Source organism: Corvus hawaiiensis, chromosome 18, assembly GCF_020740725.1.
Source record: "Corvus hawaiiensis isolate bCorHaw1 chromosome 18, bCorHaw1.pri.cur, whole genome shotgun sequence".
In the NCBI taxonomy this organism is placed as follows: domain Eukaryota; kingdom Metazoa; phylum Chordata; class Aves; order Passeriformes; family Corvidae; genus Corvus; species Corvus hawaiiensis.
Window position 1 is genome coordinate 10,012,088 of NC_063230.1, and position 26,558 is coordinate 10,038,645.

General features: G+C 48.3%; 1 protein-coding gene across 3 annotated transcripts in view; it reads left to right on the forward strand.

Moving 5' to 3' along the window:
* The window catches only part of TTC28 (tetratricopeptide repeat domain 28), a 114,757-nt gene that overhangs the window by 66,983 nt on the left and 21,216 nt on the right, over positions 1-26,558 (forward strand). For all 3 annotated transcript variants that reach the window (XM_048322325.1, XM_048322326.1, XM_048322327.1), the window contains 9 exons: positions 1,141-1,413; positions 2,396-2,526; positions 14,471-14,978; positions 17,593-18,934; positions 19,278-19,801; positions 21,499-21,608; positions 21,824-21,953; positions 22,366-22,584; positions 24,522-24,687. In XM_048322325.1, coding sequence (XP_048178282.1) covers positions 1,141-1,413; positions 2,396-2,526; positions 14,471-14,978; positions 17,593-18,934; positions 19,278-19,801; positions 21,499-21,608; positions 21,824-21,953; positions 22,366-22,584; positions 24,522-24,687 — 3,403 coding nt within the window. The remainder of the gene's footprint in view (positions 1-1,140; positions 1,414-2,395; positions 2,527-14,470; positions 14,979-17,592; positions 18,935-19,277; positions 19,802-21,498; positions 21,609-21,823; positions 21,954-22,365; positions 22,585-24,521; positions 24,688-26,558) is intronic.

Genomic DNA, 26,558 nt, shown 5'->3' on the forward strand with positions numbered 1-26,558 from the left:
CAGAATTCCAGAAGACAAAAAGGCCGCTCTGCTAATTCGCTTCTGTTCAGGCAGTGTTTGAAATCGCAGGCACCTTGAAGCCATATGAGCTGTGCAGTGTTCTGCCTCTCTTTCATAATGTTCCCGTTTCCAGGATTTTTTTCTCAAGAGGAAGAGGGTTGTCTCCTCTTAGCTGTTTCTCTTGCAGGCTTTGTGCTGCAATGCCCTAATGCTGTTAGTCAGGAGGGAACATGGCAAGTCTCATCCTCAGCAGATGGTGTTGGGGGCCACAGGGCTTAGGAGCCAAGGAGCACTGAAATGAAAAAATATCCTTGTTGCTGTTTCCTTTTTTACAGTGTTTTTCTCCATCCTCCAAAATGAATCCATCTGGAAGTTTCTGTCCTATATAGCAGTTAACCTGGTGAATGTAATTTCATTTGCTACCCAAAGGTACTAAGGCTGCTACTTAGAATGCAGGTTATGTGGTATTCCGTGGGCGCATCCCCAGTTTGGCAGGATGATCTCTGGCCTATTGCCCTGCAGCTGTGTATCAGCTGTGCTCCCTGCTGCAGTTAGACAAATCGAAGCAGTTGGGCAGCCCCAGTGCTGTCATGGCACGGCAGCGCTGTCTCCTGCAGAAGGAGCAGCTTCTTTCTGCAGTTTTGGTCACCTCTCTTGACACACATCATGTACTTGGGTATCTGGACAGGCACAGACTTTGCAGACGTTTATTTGAAGGTTTGTGCTGAAAGAGCAAAAACTGCAGTGCTCTTAGACACTGCAGATGGCCCCTTTCCAGTTTCCTGCAAAATTCCACAGGTATCTTCTGTATTCCTTCTGCCATTAGGCCAGGCTTCAGAGCTCAGTATGAAACTGCTATGTGCTATGTAGGAGACTGCTGTAAGCTCTATTCTTATGCTGCCTTCCCGAAGTGCTTTCTGCAAGGCAAGGAGCAACTTGCCAGGTGATCTGTCTTGATTTGCCAGATCTTAGATGGTACCTTTGAGCCCCAAGCTCCCTTAATAAATCGTCGTTGGATTTGGACTGTGTGGCCCTTAAGTCATGTGTCATTTGGTTATGAAAAGATCGAGTTGTGAAGGTGATTCCTGATGCAAATAACTTGGTTTGTTGAGTACCTCTGTCTTTGGTTTTGTGCTTCAGAGTCCCTGGAGCCCACCTACCAACAACTGCAGAAGATGAAGCTGGACAAGAGCCCCTTTGTTGTGGTGTCTGTGATTGGCCAGGAGCTCCTGACTGCAGGCCACCACGGGGCCTCTGTGGTGGTGCTAGAGGCTGCCCTGAAGATTGGCACTTGCAGCCTGAAGCTGCGGGGATCAGTGTTCTCTGCACTGAGCAGTGCATACTGGTCCCTTGGGAACACAGAGAAAAGCACTGGATACATGCAGCAGGACTTGGACGTAGCCAAGAGTTTAGGTAAGAATCCTCCTTTGACTCCTGGAGTGCAGGGTTGGGACTGGTGGAACAAATCAAGAGCTAGGTTAATGGTCAGCATCTCTCTCGAATGCTCAGGTTTCTGTAGGTTTTCACAAGCTGCTAAATCCAATCTGAAGCTTCTGAAATGTGCAGACTGTGGGTTTGTGCATCCCTGTTTGCTTGCCTGTGTGTAGGGGCAGATGGTCAATGGATGTGCTAAGGTTTTACAGGGTCTTCTAACTTCCTGATGTCACATATGTGGGAACTACTCTTATTCCCTGTGTAGACTTGGGCTCAAAACCTTACATGAGTCTTAAATGAAGCCATCTGCTTTTCCAAGATTCAATGGACAAAAGTACTCAGTCTGAGATTCTGGGGCAGTAACCAGGGAAGGAACAAATCAGTAGTGAGGCAATGATGAACAAAGAGTGTTTAAAAATAAACAAATTCAAAAATCCCTGCACAACAGGGAGAGCATTCAGCTTCTTGGGGTGCTGTAGGAGAGCAGACAGGTGTGGGACAAAGGCCTGACTGTGCAGAGTTGGAGAGGCAGTGCCTGAGGGCTTGAGCCAGGAGCATTCACTGAGAGCATAGGGATTGCTCTCTTGAAGATGGCTGTAGGTGTACTTTGTACATCTGAGCTGAATTGTGTTCTGGAGAAAGCTGGCATGCTTTGTGCTTGTTCTAGGCCTTGGCCATTGACTGACCTTCACAGTGCCAAGCAAGGAATAAACAAGGAGGAATGGAAAATTGCCAAGTGTTAGGCCACAGAAGAAAGTAAAACAATTCTAAAAATAAGATTGATGGCTATTGTAGATGTTTCTGAAGGCCAGTAAAGAGAAAAGTTTGGCTGTGTAATAAACATAAAGATGAGTTTGTTCTAATGCTGATTCTCACGCCCGATTATCATTTGTACCCTGTGTTTCAGTCTTCCAGCAGTGCCTGTATTAGCTAACCTTTGTTTTATTTGCATGTGACACAGGTGACCAGACGGGAGAATGCCGAGCTCATGGAAATCTGGGCTCTGCATTCTTCTCCAAAGGAAATTACCGGGAAGCCCTTACTAACCACAGACATCAGCTGGTGCTTGCCATGAAGCTCAAGGACAGAGAGGTAGGAAGCTTATTAAATAGTCCAAGCTGGTAGTCTGCACTGCATGGTTTTCCAGACACATCTGAACATATCAAAAAGCTTTGTCTGTCTGCCCCATTTTACCCCAAGAATTTGGAAGCTCTGTGACTTCTCTTCTCTGGTGTCTGCTTGTTTCGTTTTGTTAAGGAAAGTCTTTGTACCGGTAGATACAGTACGTGAGTGCAAGGGGCAGGGTGCTTGGTTTGTCCATTTGCCTCCCCCATCTCTAGTCTCTGGGCTCTGAGCAGGGCCTTTTGCCTCCCTCTCTCTCACCATCTGTGTTCCCGCAGCGCAGAGGCTCTGGGCTCCAGGGGTAGGAGCTGCTGCTGGGTCAGCATCAGTACCACATTGCTGAAGCTGAGCCCTCGCTGTCCTCAGCTTGTTTCCCAGTGTTACAGGTGCTGCTGATCTGGACTCACCTAAGCTGCATCTTAAGTTGTGCCTTTTCCAGACAAGAAATGGGCAAGATCCGTGTCCCCAGTGTTTGCATAAAATACACTTAGTCTAAACACCAGTGAAAACAAAAAGAACCCATGCAAACCTGAAAACAGATTGTGCAGGATCTGCTTTGCCTTGACCATTCAATTCCTGAGCTATTATGTTGGGCTCCCTGCCAGTGCAGGGAAGTGGGCTGCACGGACTGAGGAGGCTGTCCCAAGGGATTTCTACTGAAAGTTCACTGTAAGGACAGAATCGTATTTAAGTGCACAGATACAAAACCTATCCCCCTGCTCCAGGGATTCCCCTCTCCTGTGAGTGGGAAAATGGAGACTGGTAGTTGCATGGCAGGCACAGGAAGGAGCTGGAGGCCGCAGGGCAGGTGAGAATTCATGTAAGCACAAGTAGTTTTGGGGGAGATCTAAAAACTGAGGAAGATCGTTTCCCACTGGTAAGTTGTGGAAATGATCTGCTAGAATTTGCTGAGTGCTTTAGTGCTTTACTAACTTACTTGGTAAGTTAAATATCAAGTAAGCTTTGGAAAAATGCGTCTTTCAGTAGGTTGTGGAAGGACTATGGCTGGGGGAGGGACTTCCTAGGCAGTTCCTTGATTATTTTACCAGCTGGAAAACCTCCTGAATCACTCCTGATTTCCTTGTTTCTGTTCATGAAGAGGAGAAAAGCTGTTACTTGTCATTGTTTGTACAGTTTTCTTGATCGGGGTCCCCATTGCTGCTAACAGGGTACACCTGTGTGGCTGCTGCTCTTCTGTGGGGTTTCTGCACCAACATCCCCCATTGTGGGGCCTGGAGGCAGCAGCAGGGGAGTTGATGTGCTGGCATGAGCACAGCAGCCCCAGAACCCCAGGCTGTCCTGGGACGTGGGGCCAGAGCATTTTGCCTGGTCTTCAGGCCACTGATTTAAACAGATCTCACTGGTCCATCTGGGGGGAGTCCAGGGAGCGAGGGCTAATCGTGATAGTCCTTAGTTCATGACACATCTGGGCACATAATTAACAGTTATTGACAACAAATGACTACTTGGTTTAGCAAGAAAGCTGAGCTTCTTGGATTTCCTGTAGGATGTAACCACAGGAAATTAATTTGGCGCTTTCTGATGACATCATCTTGACCACAGAGCTTCCTCTGAACAAAAAGCTGTTTTTCTTGGCCTCCTTTGCAGACATTTTTATAATGCAAATGTTATAAAGTTGCAGTAGGGCTGATGTGAATTCCAGCAGAAGGGAATTTGGTGTGTGACTGTAATGAGGTAATTGTTTTACCCCTGACTGTACAGAGAATTGGCAGAAAAGGTAGAAAGTGCTCCTTTGTGCAGGATACTTCTGTCTTTGGAGGGACTTTTGGGTTCTGAGGCTGCTGGAGCAAATGTTTGTACCAGGGGCTTCTGCTGGATAGTGTCACCCATAAATGGAGGAGGAGGTTGCAGAGGGTCTGTCTGGAGCATTGAGGTCTGTCCTCCCCCGTGCAGGCCTGGAGAAGGGAAGCTGTCAGCTGGATGGGGAAGCATTTCAGCTGCTCACAGGGACTCAAGATTTTACATGTTTTTCTTCCTTAGCACAGGGAGTCTGTGCAGTTCTGTTACAAGCTCAGTATCGTGCCGAGCACAGGCTGTGTGTCCAGGCAGGCCATTTGCTCTTTCAGTCAGTGTGGGGAGAAGTTTGAGCTGTTTTGTTACTCTTGTGTCCAGAGAGAGCATGGGGCAGGTGTCACGGGGATTTGGCATACCTGTAGTATCTGAAATTTGGGGGGTTGAACACATGTGTGGGTTTGGTCTGTGCAGATGAGAGAGAAGACTGGCTCTTAGTGAGATGCTGTGAAGGGCACCATGAAACAGCCATCTCAGGTAAGGAATGGGTTGGATTTTTTGACCAGCTGCAGTGGCTGGTCAGGAAATTGAAATGAGCTAGTTCTGTGGATATAGCTGTCCCTGCTTCAGCCATCTCCCTGGTGTCAGGGTGGGCATCAGTCATCTTGTAGCCCCATGGCAGCAGCACAAAGTGTAACCATCCCCTCTTAAGTGAGGAGGGTGCTGCACAGCCTGTCTGAACGCAGAGGGAGCACATGGGCAGGGGGCTGCAGGACCCTGGCTCAGTGCATGTGTGCACCTCAGGAGCTGGTCTTTGGGCACTACTGGCACTAGCTCTGAGACCCATTCAGTTCATGCAGAGGTGGAAATAAAACTTTCCTGAGCTTGTGGGGCCCCTGTGTAGAGGCTTGTCTTTTCCTTGCTCATTCAGAGCTGGCTGCAGGCTGTTGGAGTTCACCCACTCCTGTCCTGCAGTAAGGAACTGCTGCCTGTGCAGGGGTAGGTGCCACTGAACAGGAACGAGAGGGTCCACTCTGAGCAGACCTGGCTGCAGTGGAGTGAAATTTACTTCCTTGCTGATTGATGAAGATAGATAAAGAGTTGCAGCCCTGTCCTAGAGTGGCAGCAACCTCATGTTCTTGTGACGTGTTCCGTGCTCTCTGTGACTGAGATGTCAGCACATACTGTCCAGCAGTTCATGTGCTGAGGAAATCCCATTCTGGTAGCTTGGGCTGCTGCTCTTTTTTCCAGTCTCTGCTTATTGCTCATGAAAGTGCTGGGAGTTGTACAAAGAGAGGTTCCCTAAAGCAGCAGCCAAGGTACTGGAATGTGCCAGAGGAGGAGTGGCAGATGATGTTAGCAGGGAAGATTGCATCACTTTATTTTAGCTTGTTGTCTTTTTCCTGTCACAAAAGCTGCCTCTGATGAATAGTGGAAGCTTGCAGCCTGTTTCTTCTCAGAGTGGACTAAGGCCTGCAGTTATGCCAGCACATAATGGAGTTGCTGAATGTTATGTCTGTACTCTATTTCTGAATTAATTGCTTTGTTTTTAACACCAGGTAACCTAATCTTCTGGAAACCATCAGGTAACTCATATAGGTAGGGTGTGTTGATGCCAAGTCACAGGCTGTGATTTAGACAAGGGTTATGCAGCTGATGAGCTATGCCAGGATCAGAGGAAAGAATGGAATGTAAATGTTAAAGCTTTCAATGCTTGTAACACACTAGTCTCCTGTGTCCCTTTTCATTGCTAGCTGCTCCTCAGGTGTTCAGAACTGTCTAGGAAGTCTGTAAGACCAGAGTGCCAAGGTAGAGCCAGTGATCCGTGATCTCTTGGGATGGGTTGGGATGGCCCTTTTTGATGACCATTTTGAAGACCCTGCATTCCTTCCAAAGGAAGGAGCTTTGATTTAGAGAAGAAATGCTTGAGTTTTGGAGCTGTGAGGAACTGACAAGCAGAAATGGACAGGAAAGGGAAAGCTGTGGAGCCCCTTCTTGGGTCCAGTGTCCAAACCCTCATAAAGGCTGTGCTTGAATCCTGCCATGCAGAGGCCACGGACACCACAGGATCTCTGCAGTGTAATAGCTGCCTTCTCTCCTGGGCCCTCAGACGCCTTCAATTACAGCCCTGCTGTTCAGAAATAGCAGGGCAGTATGGCAAGATCATAAACTAACCATCATGAAATGAGTGCTTGTGCTGCCAGCGTGGAGCTCTTGGGAAGGATGCTGCTGCCAGAAAGCCACTGGGTGCTGGCAGCCCGTCTATGTTGTCTGGCAGGCATGCTCCGAGCTGAACTGTGCCTTTCCTTAGGATGCAGCATCTCTCTTCGCCACACAGGAGTTGAACAGAAGGTGTGGGGTGAGAAAGAGGATTGTCTCCACCCCTGAGTTCTCCCTAGGGCTGGGATGAAGCTGAGCACTTTCTGCTGCCCCTTTTCTCAGGAGTGGGGCTGAGGGAAGGGGTAAGAGCTGAGGACAGACTGATGGACTCTGTCAATACTGTCTTGCCCCTGGGTTGACTCATGATGACCAGCAGCTTGCAGCAATCATTCCTGGCCTGGTTTTGAAGGGGTTTCCCCCCACCTCCTTGTGGAAGCAGCTCTTTGTGGAAGGAATAGGTGCAGAACTCTTGTTACTGACCCTTTATGTCAGCCTCTGGCTGCTGCCCCTGGACATCTCCTGGAGCATCTGTGGCTCTGGGAGTTCTTTGCAGCAGGTGGGTGTGCTCAGTAACTGATGAGCCAGGTTTTGCTGTCTCAAGATGCTTCCTAAAATGATTGCGAATGTAAGGCAGAGTTCATCTTTGCAGCTTCAGCAGATTTTGTTCAGAAAGGCTGACTATTTGCAGAAAATGGGGATGATGAAGATGATAATTAGAACTGGGTAGTTAAGTAGCCCAGAAGAAAGATGTTTATTAAGCAGGCTTTGGTAGGTTTTCTGTGTCACCTTGCTCTGGCATATCTATGAAGGTTCTTGTGTGGCAGGGGAGACATCAGAATGTGGAAATTCCCACTGTATAGAGAAATCATGGGCTTGCAGCCCAAGAGACTCCAGAAGCCAGCTGGGTGCTCTGATTCCTGCTGCAGAGGGCTTTGCCATGGAGCTGGCTGTGACTGGAGCCATGGCTGGGAGGGGTCACCAGCCACTGTGCATCTCTGGAGGAGGAGTATTTGGGAATATGGTTACTGGGACAGACATAATCCCTGGTTGGATTCTGTTGGGATTTTGAAGATTCTGCAACTGTCTGAACATACTTTGTGAGCAGCTCAGCCACTGTGGTTATTTGGGTTTGCAGTTTGGTAGCTTTTCCCAGTCCCCTTCAAAGCAATGAAACTCAGTATAAAGCTCCCACATTTGGTAAACTGCAGCTCCTCGCTGTCAGGCTGTGCAAATCAAAGATCAGATTTCACCTTCCTGTTTCCAAAAGGAGATGCAGAAGGAAAGATAGATCATTCCTTTCTAATGAAATCTGTAAATTCTGTAAAACCAAGGTTTTCTGCCCTTTCCTGAGGGGAAGGGGAAATGCATTCCAGGTGTCCCTCCAACCCTGCTTTGTCTGTAAAGCCACATCTTCAGTCAATAGCAGGGGTGTATGGATTCAGCCTTTTCCCTGAACTTTTATGAATTCTGGTTTGGGGCAGCAGAGTGGGGGTTTTTTTCTGTTCTTCTGAGTTAGATCTCATAGGGGGATGTGTTCCTTATCAGCAATCTCAGATGGAATGTGGAGACTCCCGTCCATTCATGAGCTGCAGCTCGATGGAGCCCACGGCAGCGTCCCTGCCTGTGGGATGTGTGTGGCACTCAGCCATACGAAGAGGTGGTCTGGCCCTGGGGCTGCCACATTTTTCAGAAAGGAAAAATCTGAAAATCTTATGACCACAGTTGTTTTGTTGTGTTTGCAAACAATCTGGAAAATGAGGGCAGGATATAAATACCTCACAAATGAGAATTGGAAAGAGTCTTCAGGCTAAAGCAGTTTGTCATGCCTGGAAACACAGACTAAGATGTCAGAGACAGGCTGTGATGGGGAAATGATTCCAGCCTCTCAGTGCAGACAGCAGTCTTGCTTTATTAGGGATCCAGGGCAGACTGCCTTGTACCCTGGAGGAAGGCTGAGTGCCAGCTGCTGGCAGAACACTTACCATTGGAGTTTACTTGAGAATTGTGGGTCCACTAGTGCTTCATTACAGCTTGGACTGAATCACCTGCATGGCAGAAAGGATGAATTCAGTGATGTGAATGAGCCTTAGTGCCTGACCTTCTGCATTTGCATTTCTATGCAAGAGTATAAATTCTTTACCTTTCTGTCTTTAGCAGGTTTTTTTTAGAGTCAGCTTGACAGGATTCATACAGATTCATCTGGTTCAAAAGTGATAGGATTAAGCAGAACGAAGGGAAATCTGACCGGTGCAGGAAATTTGGGAATGCACTAAAAGGCCATATGCTTTGTTTTGTTTGGACTTGTGACTCAAGGGGGAAATGTAATACTTCCTGAGGATCTCCTTTGAATGTCCCCATTTGACCTCCACAGCACATGGATTTTAGCTGAAAGAAATGCAGTCTTCTGGTTTTACTTTCACAGTGTCTGCAAAGCTCAGCATGCTGCTGAGGCCTGGACCTGGCTGCAGTAAAAGAAATGAAGCAGAAAACTCATGCAAGAGCTGCAGCTGCAGCACTCTCTGGGTTTTCAGGATGCCCACCTCAGCCAAAGCTTTTCTCCTCTGTAAAGAGTTTGCAGTGAGGCAATGTCCAGCTTATGCACAAGAGTAGCAAGGGTTGGCACAGTCAGCACACTGCTGTAGGAGTTGGAGTTTTCTTTGCCTGCTCTGAACTTGTGAGATCCAAGTTTGTGACTTGCTGGCTTATTCTTCCTGACTGACTTTAACCAGGGCATGAGTCACTCCTCAGGGTCACCACCATGGAGCAGCTTGTGGTTTTAAATGAGGACTACTTACATCACCACTAAAAATGTCAAGTCAGCCATCCTCCCTAAAGTGATTGCACAAAGGAGCCTTTCAGACTATGTCCAGAAAGCGACCAAATTTGGGCTGCTTGGGGTAAAGAATCATCAACCCCAAGTGGTGTGTAGGCTCAATGATGAGGTCTCCTTCGTAGCATTCTTGGGCTGGTGTATTTTGTGTGACTTCTTTGCAGAATGAGTGGAGTGATGCAGAGCCCACCCAGAAAGGCAGCCCACTCCTCCAGGTCCCCAGCACCACACGGTGAGGGGTTTTGCACCAGTTCCCACAGTGAACAGGAACAGCCTGGTCAGTACGAGTGACAGGCAGACTTACTCTTAAAAAATGGACTGGGATAGTTGCTGCTTCTGCTTTCCAGCAAAACCCTGCTAACTTGGTCAAAACTATTTGCAAAACTCTTCTGTTAAGGGTGTAGCTCAGTTCTGCCTAGAACAAGTGTTCTAGGCAGAACTAGACACCTAAATGGTACTGGAGGAGATAGAGTCAATGGATTTTCCATTGGAATGGAGCAGCATTATTTTGATCTCCACATGAGCAGCTGAAAGTCAGCATTCCCTTTGAAGCCTTTTGTTTGAGGAAGAGGACTGACTGTGAATGGTCTGGCTGTCAAGCCTCTGGTGCTGCTCATGTTGCCTGGATTCACGTACTTCGTGTGATGCTTTTGCCATGAAACAGGGAGAATGAGAAGTCCTCTGAAATACTACAAATTTCCTGAGCAAGTATGAACAGAGAGGACTGGGAGCAGATTGTTGTCACAGTCCATGGCAGCCTCTGTCATGAGCAGCAGCTCTGTGACACTTGCAGAGCTGTGGATTTTACCCATTAATCAAGTCGGGGCCGGGACCATCTCTTTATGCTGTGCATTTTCAGCCTTTCTGTTCTGTCATTAATTCCTGGTTGTTCCCCTTCAGTTAGTAGTTTAAAAGCTCCTTTCAGGCTTTCAGATACTAGTGCTTCTGTTCAATGGTTTTGGCTTTTTTGGGGTTTGCTCTTTGGTAGCTTCTATGTAAAAGACTGACACCTTCTACAAATAAATAGGGATATTGATTGGCAGGGATATTGATTTCAGTGTATTTTTCCCCCAGGAAATAATTACCTAAAAGCAAATCCTTTCCTTCTTTCTGTGTACTGATCATGTACAAGAGGGAGGGATATTGCCTGCTGCTTCCTTTCCTGTTTTTGAAAGCGTGGCACACAAAGGAAGAAGCTAGATGTGGTACTGGCACATCAGCCTCACCTTTAAGGGAAGAGAGAAGAACAAGTTTTAATTTTGATGGGGCACCTGCTCCATTCTGATGCAAGACTTGTCTTAGTGCATAAATCAGTAGTTGTCCAAGCCAGACTGAGGCATATCTGTGGGTTCTGAGGAAATGATGAAGGAGCTTAATATAAGTGGAGATAAAGCACAATTTACAGCCAATTATCATTTTAGTAGGTGCTGAAAGTACCCCCATCACTGTGCTGTCCTGCTTGTGTGCACAGCCGTTACTTGGTCCTTACCTGTGAAGCAAACAGCTCCTGTACAGAAAGAGCTGGGATGGGTAATGGTGTCAGTTAAGCTGTGTCCTTCCTACCTGGAGCAGTTACAGCACTGTAGGGCACAGCGAGATTTTACTGTGTATGGTGACACCCACACAACTTAGCCTGTGCTTTCAGAACTCTGTGTGTGTGTCTGTTCTGGAACAATCTGCTTTCCTCAGTACCTCCAGAGCACTCTTACTGAACCAGCATACCTTTGCTTGCATTCAAGACCGAGGGTGTGCAGATGAGGGGTGCAGGTGAGGGGGTGATGCGGATGAGGAGGTACACTGGCTTTCAGAGGTGCTGCTGCCTGCCCCCAGTACAGCTGTGATGAATATATATGGCTAATCTGCTACATACAGTTCCACTACATCTGTAGGATCAGGCTGCTGTTACTCTGTGCCCAGAGGGAGAAGGGAAGTTGAAAGAAACAGCATGCAGCGGGGCATGCTCCATCTCTGATCAGTCCTAATTAGTGTCTGTGTTCAGGGATTAAGGGTACCTACAGTGAGATACCAGGCAGAGCATTTTCACCTCACCCATTTTTGGATGATTATAGAGTGTTCTTATTTAAGCAGGCTGTGCAGTCAGGTGATGACTTGTTTAAATGTAACGATTGGGAAATGACCATTCTCCGGCAAGGGTGAAATACCTAAGGAATGCATCTCTCCAAATTGCCAGGTGCCATTCTGTGATGCACATCTGCTTAACATCAGACACTGCCTTACTCAGCTGAAAAACCTGAGCTGGCTGTTGCTTTTGAGAAAAAGAGAGCACTTAGGAACCTTTTTCAGAACTCCCTTCTGTGCCTCAGCTCAGTGGCAGAAGAATCTGCTTTCTATTAAAGTGATAAATTGCTTAATTGGAGGTGTAAGCAACCCCCGCTGTAAAATTTGTCTTTGTCAGATACATAAAACATTGATTTTCTTTGTTTGCTGATACAAACCCCTTGTGGTATGGAGCTGTAGTCTCCCATCACCCTGCTACCAAGCAGAGGTTTGTGCTAGCAGAGATGGAGTCTGTTTGCCATGTGTCAGCCGTGTGCTCTCCCTGCCACAACAGGGCTCTTCTGCCAGTGACGTGCGAACACCCCATCCCTCTTGGCCCAGTGTGTGAGCCACTTGGGGTTCCCAGTGTGGGTTATGTGGAGGATTTTATTAAACATACAGTGATGAATTTATCTTCTGGAATCCTATTCCTAATCCCCTGAAGTGAGTCTCTGGAGTCACCCAGCAGATGTTATCACCAAATTTTTCTTAAGCACTGCTGTAAGGGCAAGCTCCCCTGACTACCCCCAGAGCAAATAGAGCACTGATGGTTATCTTGCTGGAGGACTGCTGTTGCATGAATCAGCCCCAGCCTGGGGAAGCCAGAAGTGCCACAGGCACATGCAGGCTCCAAGAGGATTGTGAAGTGCTGTTCTTGGATCAGGTAACAGTGGAAGCTGCTGCAGAATAAAATGTGAGGACCATTGGAGTGAAGGGCAGGCACATCAGAGGGTAGAGGTGGCCTTCCTCTAGCTACACAGTCTAGCTGTCTGGGTGATCCACAGCCCAACCTCTGAAAACAGCCCCAGCTTTCTAATCAGGTCATGCTATTTCTTGTCAGTTCTTCACCCTCTATTTTCTATTTCTCTTTTTGTCTCCTTCAACTTATTTTTCTTATCTGCTTCACTAGTCCTCCTGCCACATCCTAGTTTGGACGATCCAGCCCTGGGTACTCAGGCATGTCAGCCAAGTGTCTTTGCATGCTCTGAGAATGGTTGTCAAGCTTGTACCCTTCATTCTAGGTCTTAAATGTGAGCCTGGGCATGCTCTTGGGCAAAGGGATTAGGAGCCCTGAAAAGAAACATTTCCAGCCTCACAGATTTCAATTCTTATCATCTGCTTCCCATTCTAGGAGACATCCTAAAGATTTCTTCCCATGTGAGGGATGAGCATTCCCTGCTTCTGTCAAGTTTTTCTTGTACACAGACAATCTGAGATCTGCTGCTTTCCATTTATGCCTTTTTTCCCCAGCCATAGCCTATTAACATCATCTGAGTCTCTGCCTGATGGCTCTTGGCCAGAGCTCATCTCCTCAGCAATCTGCACGCATGGATGTCCACTTTTTTTTATTTTAGCAGCCCCAGGAGACACCAGATTTCACTGACTCCTTGTTTTCCAGAAAGACATTTCTATTCTCTTCCCAGTAAGAACAGAAGTTCTGTTGCTGGTGGTGGCCGGTCTTACAGAACTTTGGAACTTCCAGGCTGGGTCAGTTCTCATAGCATTGTGCTGGGCTTGACTTGGCCCGGGGGGTGCTGCTGCCTTCTTCCACAGCAGTGGGAACGTTGCTCCCTATCAGGATGAAGGGAGCTCCAATGCATCTTGAGGCCTGTAATGGGCCCCACTCAGTATTTTGGTCTGGACTTGTGTGAGATGGCTGCATGTATCTGGTTTTGTCCCCTTTTTTCCCTAGTTAAGTTGCAAATGACTCAATACTCCGCGTATATTAAGCTTCTTGAAGGTTTGTGTAAAAATGGATTAAAATTCAGAGCGATGTATTTTGTGTTGGTTTTGTAGCAGCCTCCAAACAGGCCCCCTCAGACCCTCTAAGAGCTTTCCCTCATGGTGTCAGCCAAGAAGTTATGTCACTGTGCAGCTGAAGAGCCTGTCCAGGGCCAGACCACCCGAATTCTGTGGCCAGTCTGACCAGCATGGAGCAGGACCCAGTCCCAGCTCTGCCTGTGGCCGCACCAGGAGCAGCTGGTCTGGCCTGCACTGAGGAGGGGCTGGGGCCACCCCCTGCACTGCCCTCCAGGAGCCATGAGCAGCAGCCCATGGCCAGCTGCTGCCCTCACCCTGACAACTCCTTTTGGGAGGTTTGGAATTGGGTCACAGCAGCAGCTGGGTAGCAAAGGAAATGCACGTGGAGGAACCGCAGAGGAGTCGGGGTCAGCACGCTGGAGTGAACAGCCTTGCTGAGGCAGCAGGCGTATGTGGAATGCTTCCCTGCCCTTGGCTCCTTGCCCTGCTGACTGGCTGGATGCTCTGGCTCTGCCAGGTAGAAGGCAGGTCTGCATCCTGGGAGATGCAGGGGGCAAAAGAATCTGATTCTCAGATAATTTCTCTTATTAAATACTGCTGTTTCTCAGTGGTAAGAACTCGGGTTTTCGCAGAGCTGTATTTAGGTGAGATGTACCTAAGGGACAGAGGCTCCAGCTACTGAAGTGCTGTTGTCTTTGCTGCATTCCCAAGGTTGTGTGGGGCTCAGGACCCTGATGCTGCACAATGAGAACTGTGTTCTTTGGAGCATGGTGTGCTTGGTGAAGCAGAGGTGTGGAAGGATGTTGGTAACTGCAGCGATCACTTTCGCTGTCTCCTCAATAGTCTCTGCATCTTTGTGGTGCCGTCCTTCCCCTCTGCCAGGTACAAACACACACTGCACACTTCAAAGAAAGAGGTAGTCCAACCCATGTCCTCCTGAGTCAACCCCATCCATTCCTGCTGCCTCCACATAAGCTGCCCTGAGGGGTTTAGAGCTGCAGAGGGCAGGTTTTCTAGTTGGTAGTTACATTCTTTCTCCAGGATGGCCTCTCATGGTTTTGATTTCTAGGATTGGGGCCATCTGACTTGCTTCCATGAATGCTTGTACTTCCATTGTCTCTCTTACCCCTGCAGGCAGCATCCTCAGCACTGAGCAGTCTGGGCCACGTGTACACAGCCATCGGGGACTACCCAAATGCTCTGGCTAGCCACAAGCAGTGTGTCCTCCTTGCCAAGCAGTCCAAAGATGAGCTCTCCGAGGCGCGGGAGCTGGGCAACATGGGAGCAGTGTACATTGCAATGGGGGATTTTGAAAATGCAGTGCAGTGCCACGAACAACACCTGAAGATCGCCAAGGAGCTGGGGAACAAGCGGGAGGAAGCTCGAGCCTACAGCAACCTGGGCAGTGCTTACCATTACCGCAGGAACTTCGACAAAGCCATGTCCTACCACAACTATGTGTTGGAGTTGGCCCAGGAGCTGGCTGAGAAGTCCATTGAGATGCGAGCTTACGCTGGCCTGGGCCACGCAGCTAGATGTATGCAAGATCTGGAGAGGGCTAAGCAGTACCATGAAGAACAGTTGCACATTGCTGAGAGCCTGCAGGACCGAGCTGCTGAAGGCAGAGCCTCCTCCAATCTAGGTAAGGCCCTGACATGGAGTAGAATTTGTCAAGGAGTGCTGATACTATCAGAGCTGCTGCCAGGATGCCCAAGATCTGCTGTGTGCTGTCTTCTTCTGGTGAAATCCCAGTTTCACCAGACTGCCTTAATAAATTAAACAGGTCCTTGGCAGATTGTGTGCTGCTGTAATGTATTCCATGTTCAATTATTAAATTCCTTAGAAAAACATTAGAAAGCACAAACTAATAGCAAAAGGGAAATTAAAAGATAAAATGCATTTGAGGATCTCTTTAGGAGTCAGGAATAAATATAATTCTTGCACTAATGCAAGAAGAAATGTGATTTGTTACCTGGTCATTTCTTTGGGAGCTTGTCAGCAGGGTATGTTGATATATTGCTGTCCTGTAAGTTGAGAGACACATCGGTCAAATCCTAACTAAGTTTGTTTTCCGAATATACTCATTGAAATACTGGGGTGGAGGAGTCTTATGTTCTCCTAAGGAGCAGCAGTGGCATGCTGCTGGCAGGCTGGGAGAGACTGAGTTACATTCAAGTGAAGCCTGTTTCTCCTGCTGCTTCACAGCACCAGATGTGGGAACGACCAAGGATGCATTTCCATCTCTGCCGTGGCTGTGGCAGTTGTGCTGCCAATGTTCCAGCTGTCGTTCGAGATGTGTTCTCAGCTGGCTGGGAATGGCAAAGCAGGGCTGGTGCTGGGATATCAAAATAAGTGTTTGTTGGCAGCCCCTGAATCCCAGCCCTTGCAGGCTGCCCCATGCTGTAAATCAGCTCCTGTTTCTGCTTGGCAGTTGGCACTTGGTTCATTTGTAGATGCTAATTGTACTCTGATGTTATCAACAGCAGGTAATTGAAAAGAGCTTGATGAATTACTTAATTTCTTTTAGTAGCTGAGTCTTCAGGAGCTGAACAAAGAAGATAAGGGGAACTGCAGAAAACAAAACAGTCACAGCTTTTTAATTAGCGTTGCACATCTCCTCCTTTACACAAATTGAGGCAGATCCGTGGGGCAAAATAGGTTTGTGAGGCAAAAGTGCTTGTGGGCAGCTTAGCATGAGAGAGCAGTGAGCATGGACAAAGTTTCTGTTAGTGTGACAGCACCCAGCAGGCAGGAGGGATGGGAGCATGAAGAGCAAATCACAAACTACATTCCCCATCTCTGCTCCAGTGTGGGACCTTGTCTTGGGGAGTCTGTGGCTCCAGTCTTGGAGAGGCGCAGAGATGTGAGAGATGGACTGCTGCAGCAGAGAATGTTTTTCAGTGTTGGATTTTAGCCTAAATATAACTTTCAGTTGGTATGCTGACTCAGCCACTCCACACTTTGTTAGTTCTCCTAGCGTCTGAGCACAGGGTCTCACGTTTCAGCTGTTATTTGGCTATATTTTTGTCTTCTCTGTCACAGTTAACTTATACTGGAGAAAGGGAACATGCAGTTCTTGTTGAGACAATCTATTACTGTTGTTTAAAATGCATCCAGTACCAATCAAAAAGTCAAGTTTTAATTGTCTCTTTCATCTAATCCACATGCAAAACAAAACCTCATCAAAATAACCATGCTGACAGGCAAAAAAATGTATCTAAATGTGTGTTTCCAGGCCAGAATGTTAGAGTTGGCCTCTCTGCTGAAGCAGCAGACATTTTCTGTTGCATTTCCCTGATGCAGATGGAAAGCACCCTTAAGTGTACGATCCAGTGTTACGCAGGGCAGACATGGGCTGTAACAGAGCCCAGCTGCTGCAGTGCTCTGCAGGGAGATACTGTGTGCTCTGGGACGAGCTGAGCGGGAGGTGATGGACTGAGGGTGAAGCACAAGCTATCAGCCTTTCACAACAAGATGTGGAGTTTAACCAGAAGTCTTAGATTCTCAACCTTTGCAAAGCATCTGGTATTTCCAAGCACTCAGGCTCCATGTGGAGACCTGGTTATCCAGACTCTGCAGCTTTTAAGGGTTCCCACTGTGATGGAGAGAAGACACTTCACATTATTAACAGAACACAATTTAAAGTCTCTCGGTGCTGCTTCTTTGCAGCTCCAAGAGAACTTCTGTACCTCTCTTAATGTGTTCATCATGTTGCCCAAAGATGCCAGATATTTTCTCCTGAAGCTTTTGCAATTAATGTCAAAAAACATTTGCAGGGCCTCCTTCAGTGGCTCCAAACCTCCAGGCTTGTTCGCAGGTGTTTGCAAAGTAGCCACAGGCATTATTAGCACAGAGTTTAATTGAAGTGCAGGTGGTATCATCAGCAGAATCAGAGCTGCTGTTCCCATGTCTCATAACAAATGCAAGATGATTCAACTGAAATTGAAAAGCAGCTGCAAGTGCTGTCTCACTCAATGTGTTGACTCTGAGCTCTGGAGCCACCAGGTACTACTTATGGAAAAAACAGCAATTTTATAAGGCCAGACTGTCCAGTTGTTGTGGTCAATGTGTGCTTTAGCATAACATAAAACCTAAACCTTCCCCGCGCTGGGACGGTGCTCTGGGGAAGGGATGGGGCTGCCTGGTGTGAAGAGCCAGGGAAGGGGCCAGGCTGCGGGCAGTCCTGGTGTGCAGGGTACTGCAGAAGCTTGGTGCAGGGTGGTGTGTTTGTTGAGCTCATTCGTGTTGTTTTTCAGGAATCATTCACCAGATGAAAGGTGACTACGACACTGCGCTGCGGCTGCACAAGACACACCTGTCCATAGCTCAGGAGCTGAGCGATTACGCGGCCCAAGGCCGGGCCTACGGCAACATGGGCAACGCTTACAATGCCCTCGGCATGTACGACCAGGCTGTCAAGTACCATCGGCAGGAGCTGCAGATTTCCATGGAAGTCAACGACCGTGCTTCTCAGGCATCCACACACGGGAACTTGGCAGTTGCCTATCAGGCGCTGGGTGCCCATGACCGTGCTCTGCAGCACTACCAAAATCATCTCAACATTGCCCGGGAGCTGCGGGACATCCAGAGTGAAGCGCGAGCCCTCAGCAATTTGGGCAACTTCCACTGCTCGCGAGGAGAGTACGTGCAGGCAGCCCCGTACTATGAGCAGTACCTGCGCTTGTCCCCAGAGCTGCAGGACATGGAAGGGGAGGGGAAAGTTTGCCATAACCTTGGCTATGCCCATTATTGCCTCGGGAACTATGAGGAAGCTGTTAAGTACTACGAGCAGGATCTTGCCTTAGCAAAGGATCTTCATGACAAGCTGAGCCAAGCCAAAGCCTATTGCAACCTGGGCCTGGCCTTCAAAGCCTTGATGGACTTCAGCAAAGCAGAGGAGTGTCAAAAGTACCTGTTGTCCCTGGCACAGTCTCTGAACAATTCCCAGGCCAAATTCCGAGCTCTGGGGAACTTGGGGGATATTTTTGTCTGTAAAAGAGATGTACATGGTGCAATAAAATTTTATGAGCAGCAGTTGAGCTTAGCCCATCATGTTAAAGACAGGAGACTGGAAGCCAATGCCTATGCGGCCCTGGGCTCTGCATACAGGATGGTACAGAAGTGTGACAAGGCTTTAGGTTACCACACGCAGGAGCTGGAGGTGTACCAGGAGCTGGGGGATATGTCGGGTGAATGCAGAGCACATGGTCACCTTGCTGCAGTGTATATGTCACTTGGGAAGTACACCATGGCCTTCAAGTGCTACGAAGAACAGCTGGAGCTGGGGCAGAAGTTGAAGGACCCCAGCATCGAAGCCCAGGTCTACGGTAACATGGGCATTACCAAGATGAACATGAATGTCATGGAGGAAGCGATTGGCTACTTTGAACAGCAGCTGGCCATGCTGCAGCAGCTCAGTGGGAATGAATCCGTGTTAGATCGGGGCCGAGCATATGGGAACCTGGGAGATTGTTATGAGGCTCTGGGAGATTTTGAGGAAGCTATAAAGTATTACGAACAGTACCTGTCTGTGGCTCAAAGCCTGAACCGCATGCAAGATCAGGCAAAGGCCTACCGAGGCTTGGGCAGTGGGCACAGGTAAGGAGCTGCACGTGTGTTCTGATGCCAGTGAAGTACAAGTACAGTCAATGTGGTGTGGTACCGATGGGGTGTGTTTGGGGGCCTTGGCACACATGCACAGGGATGTGACACAGGAACGAGTTAAGAGTCCTGTGGGTGCTGAGGACTATGCTGGCAGCTCAAATTATGAAACTGATGTCACTGCCCAGAGAGGAGCAGGTTGATTCAAAAGTGCTGGGGATGTCTCTTTGGGGAAAGCCTCTGCCTGGAAGGTTTGAGCTGGCCTGCCAGGGAAATGGCAAAACACCTCGTCTCAGGGAAACACCAGCAAAATAAACACTGCTGTTTTCTTGCCTTGTAGGGCTATGGGAAGTTTACAGCAGGCTCTGGTGTGCTTTGAGAAGAGGCTTGTAGTGGCACATGAACTGGGGGAGGCATTTAACAAAGCCCAGGCCTACGGGGAGCTGGGAGGCCTGCACAGCCAGCTGGGCAACTACGAGCAAGCCATCTCCTGCCTGGAGCGGCAGCTGAACATCGCCCGGGAGATGAAGGACCGAGCCCTGGAGAGCGATGCTGCCTGTGGCCTTGGCGGGGTCTACCAGCAGATGGGCGAATACGAGACCGCCCTGCAGTACCACCAGCTGGACCTGCAGATCGCCGAGGAGACCAACAACCCCGCCGGCCAGGGCCGGGCCTACGGCAACCTGGGCCTTACCTACGAGTCCTTGGGCACCTACGAGAGGGCAGTGGTTTATCAGGAACAGCACCTCAGCATTGCAGCACAAATGAACGACCTTGTAGCCAAAACGGTGTCTTACAGCAGCCTGGGGAGGACTCATCATGCTTTACAGAACTACTCTCAAGCTGTGATGTACCTGCAGGAAGGTAAGAGGCTGAGTTACATAACAGAGCATGCAGTGGTAGGGTCAGAAGGGTGGAAGGGAGACCTGAAGGCATGGAGAGGTGAGGTACTGTAAACATGGCTCTAACGGGATGTGTTTGACAGTGGCCTTTGATGCAGAAGCTCTTGCAAACATCCGTAGCTGCTGCTGAGCATCTGTGTGAGCAGCTGTTTGTGGAGCTGTTACGGTCAGCACACCATCTCAGTTGGAGCCTTCCTGGTGTCCCCTAGACAAAGCATGATCTGTGCCTTCCTGGGGGCATCTTAGGTACCTCAGAGCATGAATCCAGACTGTACCTAGCAGAGGCTCTTTGTAAAGCTCATTTGTGCCTGAACGTAGAAGGTGTAAACCTTCTCTGTAAATGGCATTGCATACCAGGATCTGGCTCTGGGAAAACAACAGGGGATTATGATGAATCTCTCTGATCCTGAGAGGTCTGTTAGGAGAGATTTATGCCTTGCTGGTAGCCACCTGGGTCTTCTAATGTGTTCACCTAGGAGTGAGACAAAGTGGGTGAGTGTCTCTAAAGTCTGAGTAAAAACAAGTGCTGTTTGATAGAGGGGTGAGGGCGATTCAGCCTGAGGTGTCCAGGAGCCATCTGCCACTGCTAAGCGCTGGGTCAGCACGGGCTGGGAGCTGTGCTGCTGCAAGGGGCTCCAGTATGCAGGCAGCAGCTGATGAAGCTATGGGCTCTGAGGCAGGCGATGGGCAGTGTAGCTCATCCACATGGGCAATGTATGAAGCTGGAGGCCAAAGGATGTATTACATCAGTTAGTTTTGTTTTCATGAAACTGACCTTGGCAGGATTCCAGTATGCTGTTAGAAGGGGAGAAATGAAACGCAGCTCCTTCTCCTGGTGTGCTGCAGAATTCCTGCATGGCCTGGGAGTGCTAGCTGCTGCTGAGCTTCGTGGTTTCAGCCAGAGCCCAGAAACCTGAGGTGCCTCAGAGGAGGTGTCCCTGTTGTCAGCAGAGGTCACCAAGGCGAGAGGTTTGGAGTGTGTGGAAGTGGGGACAACACAGAATGTGCTGCTGGAAGTGAAATGAGCTCCAGATCGTTCAGGCCAGGCCCCTGCCCTCTGCTCTGGCTCAGCACAAAAACCATGCAGAGCCTGCCAGAAGGCTGGGGAGAGCTGATGGGAAACAAGCCAGTAATGTGGCAAGAGGTGTCTTTTCTGGCAGTGTTTGACAGCTCAGTGTGATTTTCTTTGTGTGGCTTTTAGGGTTTAAAAGTTGAACTTTCTCATAGAGGCTTACTGAGTGCGTCTCAGGGGACGCCTCTTTAACCTCACTTAGGCAGGGCTCAGTCCATGGAAGTGTCTGTCACCTTTCATGCTGGTGCTGATGTGAGGGCTGGCAGCAGCTGCCCTGCACTGGTACTGCCCCACTTGTCATCCTTGTGCTGTCCCTGCCCTGCTCACCATCCCACCCCTGGCGCTGCCCCACTTGCTGTCCCAGTGCTGGCAGCTCCACAGCTGTCTCTGCCTGTACAGGAGCCCTGTGGGACTGAGGCCACAAATAAGAAAAATAAGTTGAAGGAGACAAAAAGAGAAATAGAAAATAGAGGGTGAAGAGCCAACAAGAAATAACATGGCTTGATTAGAAAGCTGGGGCTGTTTTCAGAGGTTGGGCTGTGGCCCCTTCTCCCCTCTGGCACTCTCTCACTCTGACTCCTTTTCAGGACTGAGGCTGGCAGAGCAGCTGGGACGCAGAGAAGATGAAGCAAAAATCCGTCATGGCCTTGGCCTCTCCCTCTGGGCGAGTGGGAACCTGGAGGAGTCCCAGCACCAGGTACACCATGGTCTGCCCCATGCTGTGGGGCTTGTGTCCTCCAAGCCCTCTGGGTCATTCCTGTTCTCAGGGAAGAAAATGTATGGTGTGTCCCAGGGAAGGTTTGAGCCAGACCCGAGGGGATGCTGGCCCTGGATCATCCTGCTTTCCCAGCCAGTGCTCTGTACTGTATACAGTGTCCATGAGGAAGTCACTGTGGCTGTTTTCCCTCCCAGCTCTACCGGGCCTCTGCACTGTTTGAAACCATCCGACACGAGGTGCAGCTGAGCACGGATTACAAGCTGTCACTCTTCGACCTGCAGACGTCCTCCTATCAGGCCCTGCAGCGAGTGCTTGTCAGTCTGGGTAAGAGATGCCTTCAGATACTGAGGCTGAACTCCAGGCTCATGCCAGGAGTTTAGCTGGACTTGTGGGGTGGCAGTTCCTGATATGCCCTTTGCTCCACTGCTGTCCAGCATAAAACAGCATTTCTGTTCCTGGACGGCAATATGGGTGTCTGTCTTTGGGTTTTGGGCACCTTTGGTTCTTCCCATGCTTCCTCTGTTGATTTGCCTTTCTGTGGCTTGTTGTGCTATTGCCTGCAGCAAACATGTTCTGTGGGGCTGTGTTCCAGCGCAGAGACTGCTCTTTTGGGAAATAGGTGACACTGCTTCCCCAGGTTTCCACTGGGATTGGGATGGCAACTGTCCCTGTTTCATGAACATGGCACTGCAGACCACACTTGTGTCAGGTCTGAGAGATGGCTTTGTCTTTTCAGGTCACTATGATGAGGCACTGGCAGTAGCAGAGAGAGGACGAACAAGGGCTTTTGCTGACCTGCTCGTGGAACGTCAGACTGGGCAGCAGGACTCAGATCCCTATTCTCCCGTGACCCTTGACCAGGTCCTGGAGACTGTGAATGGCCAGAGGGGACTTGTTCTTTACTACTCACTGGCTGCAGGTTATCTGTACAGCTGGCTGCTGGCTCCTGGGGCAGGTGAGCTCCTTTTTGGACACAAGAGCCTGGGAACAGGCCTTACAAAGGGAGAATAGGAATGAATTTGGGACCAGAGTGAATGTAGGAAGGGAATAATTTCCATCTAGTACCTTAAAGCCGAATAGACTAAAAGCTACAACACAGCCACAGCAGTCATGACTCAGAAGTGCTCATTCAGGACTTTGATGTTCACCTGGAGATGGAAATGTTTCACATGTTTAGTATTTCCATTTTTCAATCTCCAATCTGTATATATTTCCCACAGGGCAGAATAGAAGAGTAATGAAATTCCAAGTATGTTGGCTCTGTGAGAATCTTATGTGCATAAGAATCCCTACTTTAATTATATTTCCATGCTTTATTCTTCCAAAAGCTTTTGACGTTTATTCACTGAAGTGGATTGCAGCAAACAGAAGGGCATCCCCACTTCCTGATATGCCATTGAACTGCCTGATCCTCACATGAATGTGGAAACACTTATCACAGAGGAGCAAGGAGGATTAATTTGAAGAGGATTGCTTTTTGCAGACAGCTGTTATTCATTATCTAATAAAGTGATGACTGTAAATTTTAACAAGTTCTTTCTGGATATAATTTAATAATTGCAGCCCTTCATCATGACAAAGCTAAAGAGATAAAAAGCACTATTTAGATTGCACGAAAAATGCTTCAGGAAGGGAAGCAAACACACATGCCTGACTTAGATGGGATGACAGTGGTTGGAAGAGATGCCTTTTGGGGCATTTTGCCATGTTGCATGTCTGAGTGTAAGATGGTATTGTCCTGCATCCAGTTACTAATTGGCTCTTCAGGCCTGTAGTTTGCACAATAAAATGCCAATAATTCTATAGTACCACAATCAGGCTGAGCTTATTAAAATTGTATGGATCAAGTGTAGGATTTGCCACTGGTCTTTGTGATCAGTCTCCTCCTTGCCCAAAGTGAGTCTTGGAGAAAAGCAGTTGCAGTGTTTGAGTCCATGGGTTTGTGACTGCCTCTTTGAAGGTTCTGTCAGGTGATAGGAAGGGGACAAGCTGTGGTATTTCAGGGGTTTGCTCAAGAAGCTTTGCTGGCAGCTCTTCAGCAGTGACCCTGGCACAGCCATGGTGACCTGTTCTTGTTCACTGACAGAGGGAGCAGCTTCAGTGGCAGCCCAGGGTCCTCATTTTCCCACTGATTTGGAACCCTCAGAACCTCTTGGCTGTTGCTGTTTTTGCTGCTGTTGCTGCAGGAGGAGTTGCTTTATTCTTCGTTCCTCCGCTCTTCCCTAACTGGTGTAATAATTGATGCTGCTAAGGCATCCAGAGCAGCCTTTTACTGTTTATCACAGGCTGCAGAATTAATTATATCAGGAAGAATAGACCAGTCTGAAAGTAGGAAGGTTTTATCTGCAGTAGCAGTGGAATTTCAGCAAAACAGGAAGTGGCCTATCTGGTTTACCCATTCTGAAATGCTATCTTTTAATAATTCACTGTGCTTTAATCCATCTTCTTTCCTCACTGTGTGTGATGTGAGGAGGTTCTGCTGTAGTAACAACACTCTTGTTCAGCCTTGTGCATTCAGTTAATTTGCTCAGAGGCTATTCATAGGTATTTTTTGTGTGCATCAACTGAAATGTGAATTACTCTAGTAAGGGCTTGTATGGAAGATACGGTTTATAATTTATATGAGTGCTGCAATAGCAAAGGCATTCTGAGCATCTCGTAAAAGCTTTCCTCTGCTTTTGTGCCTTTGAGCCATTATCTGCAAAGTACAAACCCAGATTTTAAAAACAAGGCTGAAAGTGCTGGAGGTTCAGTGAAGACCTGGCACAGAACACTTTGCCCCAGTTATGCTGGAAATGCCAAATGCATGGGGCTGTGCCATTTTCTTAGACAGCTGCTGGCAGCACTGTTCTAGCCCTGCAGAAATAACCTCCTGATTCTGGTGCCTTGCAGGAATTCTGAAATTCCATGAGTATTATCTGGGTGACAGCCTGACAGAAAATGCTGGGGACTTCCATGAAGCCAACAGTGTGGCCCTGCAGACACTGACAAACTCAGCACTGGAGCAGCACATCTCCAGCGTGCGGGAGGCTCTGGGAGTGGATTCCTACTATACCAGGTGTGTTGGGATCACGGGCTCTAACATCATGGTCTCTGCTCTCCCACCTAAATTTGTAACATTTTGGAATGAGCTAATTGGCTGAGAAGTCTGAGAACTGAGAGTCAGAGAAGGGGCAAATTTTCAGTGCAGCAACAAAAAAATGGCTTTGTTTTTGTATCCATGATTATTTTCCTGCCAAACAACTCTATGCGCACACAAATAAGATCCAAACCCACAGGCTGTGTGGTGAATCTGTAGATTGGACGAGGAGGCAGGTGCCATGTCTGGCTATATATGGACAGATTTCATTCTGCTTACAGTTTCCAGTGTAATGAATTCTCTTTCAATGTTTTGCTTTGAAAAACTGCAAATACCATAGGAATTCTAACCACCCCCCCAGTATGGCTTGTGGCTATAGCTGAGTAAATAATTTAGAACCCACATGTTGATTGTTGAGTCTTACCCTGCAGACATGCAGATACACAAGATCCACAACTGAAATCTGCAGTTAGGCCTCATGCAGCAGTTTTGCAGATACAGTTTTTAGTTTCATTAACTATTTGTCACCACAGACTCTCCTCCTGGCAAAGGCAGTCCTTCAGTCTTCATGTTCTGGGATGAGTTTTTAATTTGCTGGAATGTCAGCTTCTTCCTCACTTCATGGTGATGGTGGGGGGTGTGTTTTTGGTTAAGGCTTCTGGGTTTAATGCTTGTCTCCAAGATCATTGGACTAGTGTGGTATGATCATAGGCAGACATTTGTTCCCCATGTCAAAATCATGCGCAGGGAATCAAGCAAACAAATCTTGGCTGTTCCATGTGGGTGAACATCACTTTCTACTTGGAAACTTCTTCTCCATGTGGTTCAAGTGCTTCCCCCCAGCCCTGCTGATTCCACTGCTCTCCAGCTCCCCAAGGCCCCAGCAGAAGCTGTCAGCCTCAGTCCCAGCACTGTGCCCAGCACTGGAGAGCAGCAGGGTGTGAATATGTACAGCACACGTGAGGGAACTTGACTGCTCAGTCCCTGGCTTGCTGGAGTGCTCTGGGGTTCAGGTTGAAGAGTTGGTGCTGTCCACGCTGCTGTGAGCAGGGTTAGAGGTACTGCTGTGTCTCCAGAGCATGTCTGCATGCTTTCTGGAGAGGAAGGGATGCACAGGCTGCTCAGTTCCACACTGCAGCCTTCAGGTTCTGCTAGTCTTTCAGCTGGTCTAATTAATCCTCAAAGTAATGCATTCTTGCAAAAAAAAAAAAAAGTGTAAGGGATTTTAAAGTCTGCTTGAACTTGAGTGGAACAGACTCTGCTCTCTTTAGGGAGAGCATGTGACCTGCCCTCTTGGGTTCATGAACTCAAGATTTTTGCCTCTTTAAGGAGCTATGAGTGTTACTTCAAACTGTGCCAGGACTCAGAGCTGAGCATGCCTCAGCTGGAGGAAAAATGTGCAGGGAGAAGCTGTTGACAGCCTTTTCTTTTCCCTTTTTTCCCCTGTGTTGTTGGGTTTTTTTTTAATCCCCCTGTCTGTGGTTCAGCTGTCCCCATTTCAGTGTTCATGAAGTGATTGGCTTTTGTCAGGATTTACCAGGTTATAAATCACATTGACTGGGAAATTCACTAACAAGACATCCATGGTCCATACAGCAATAGAGGTACAGCTCTAGTTGCCTGCACAAGTATGGGTTGTGTGTTCATTTAATTCCTGTACCCTTTATTGGGAAACATGCCCTTGAGGAGAGGCTCCAAGCTGTCAGGAACCGAAAAGGAAACAGGAATAAGATGCAAGGAGGCTTCAGCAGGTAGGATGTATATTTATCCTAAGTGTACAAATTCCAAGGTTTGTGATGTTCCATTGTTACGGTTTAGGAATGGTACTCCCCAGTTTAGTTTTCCCACTG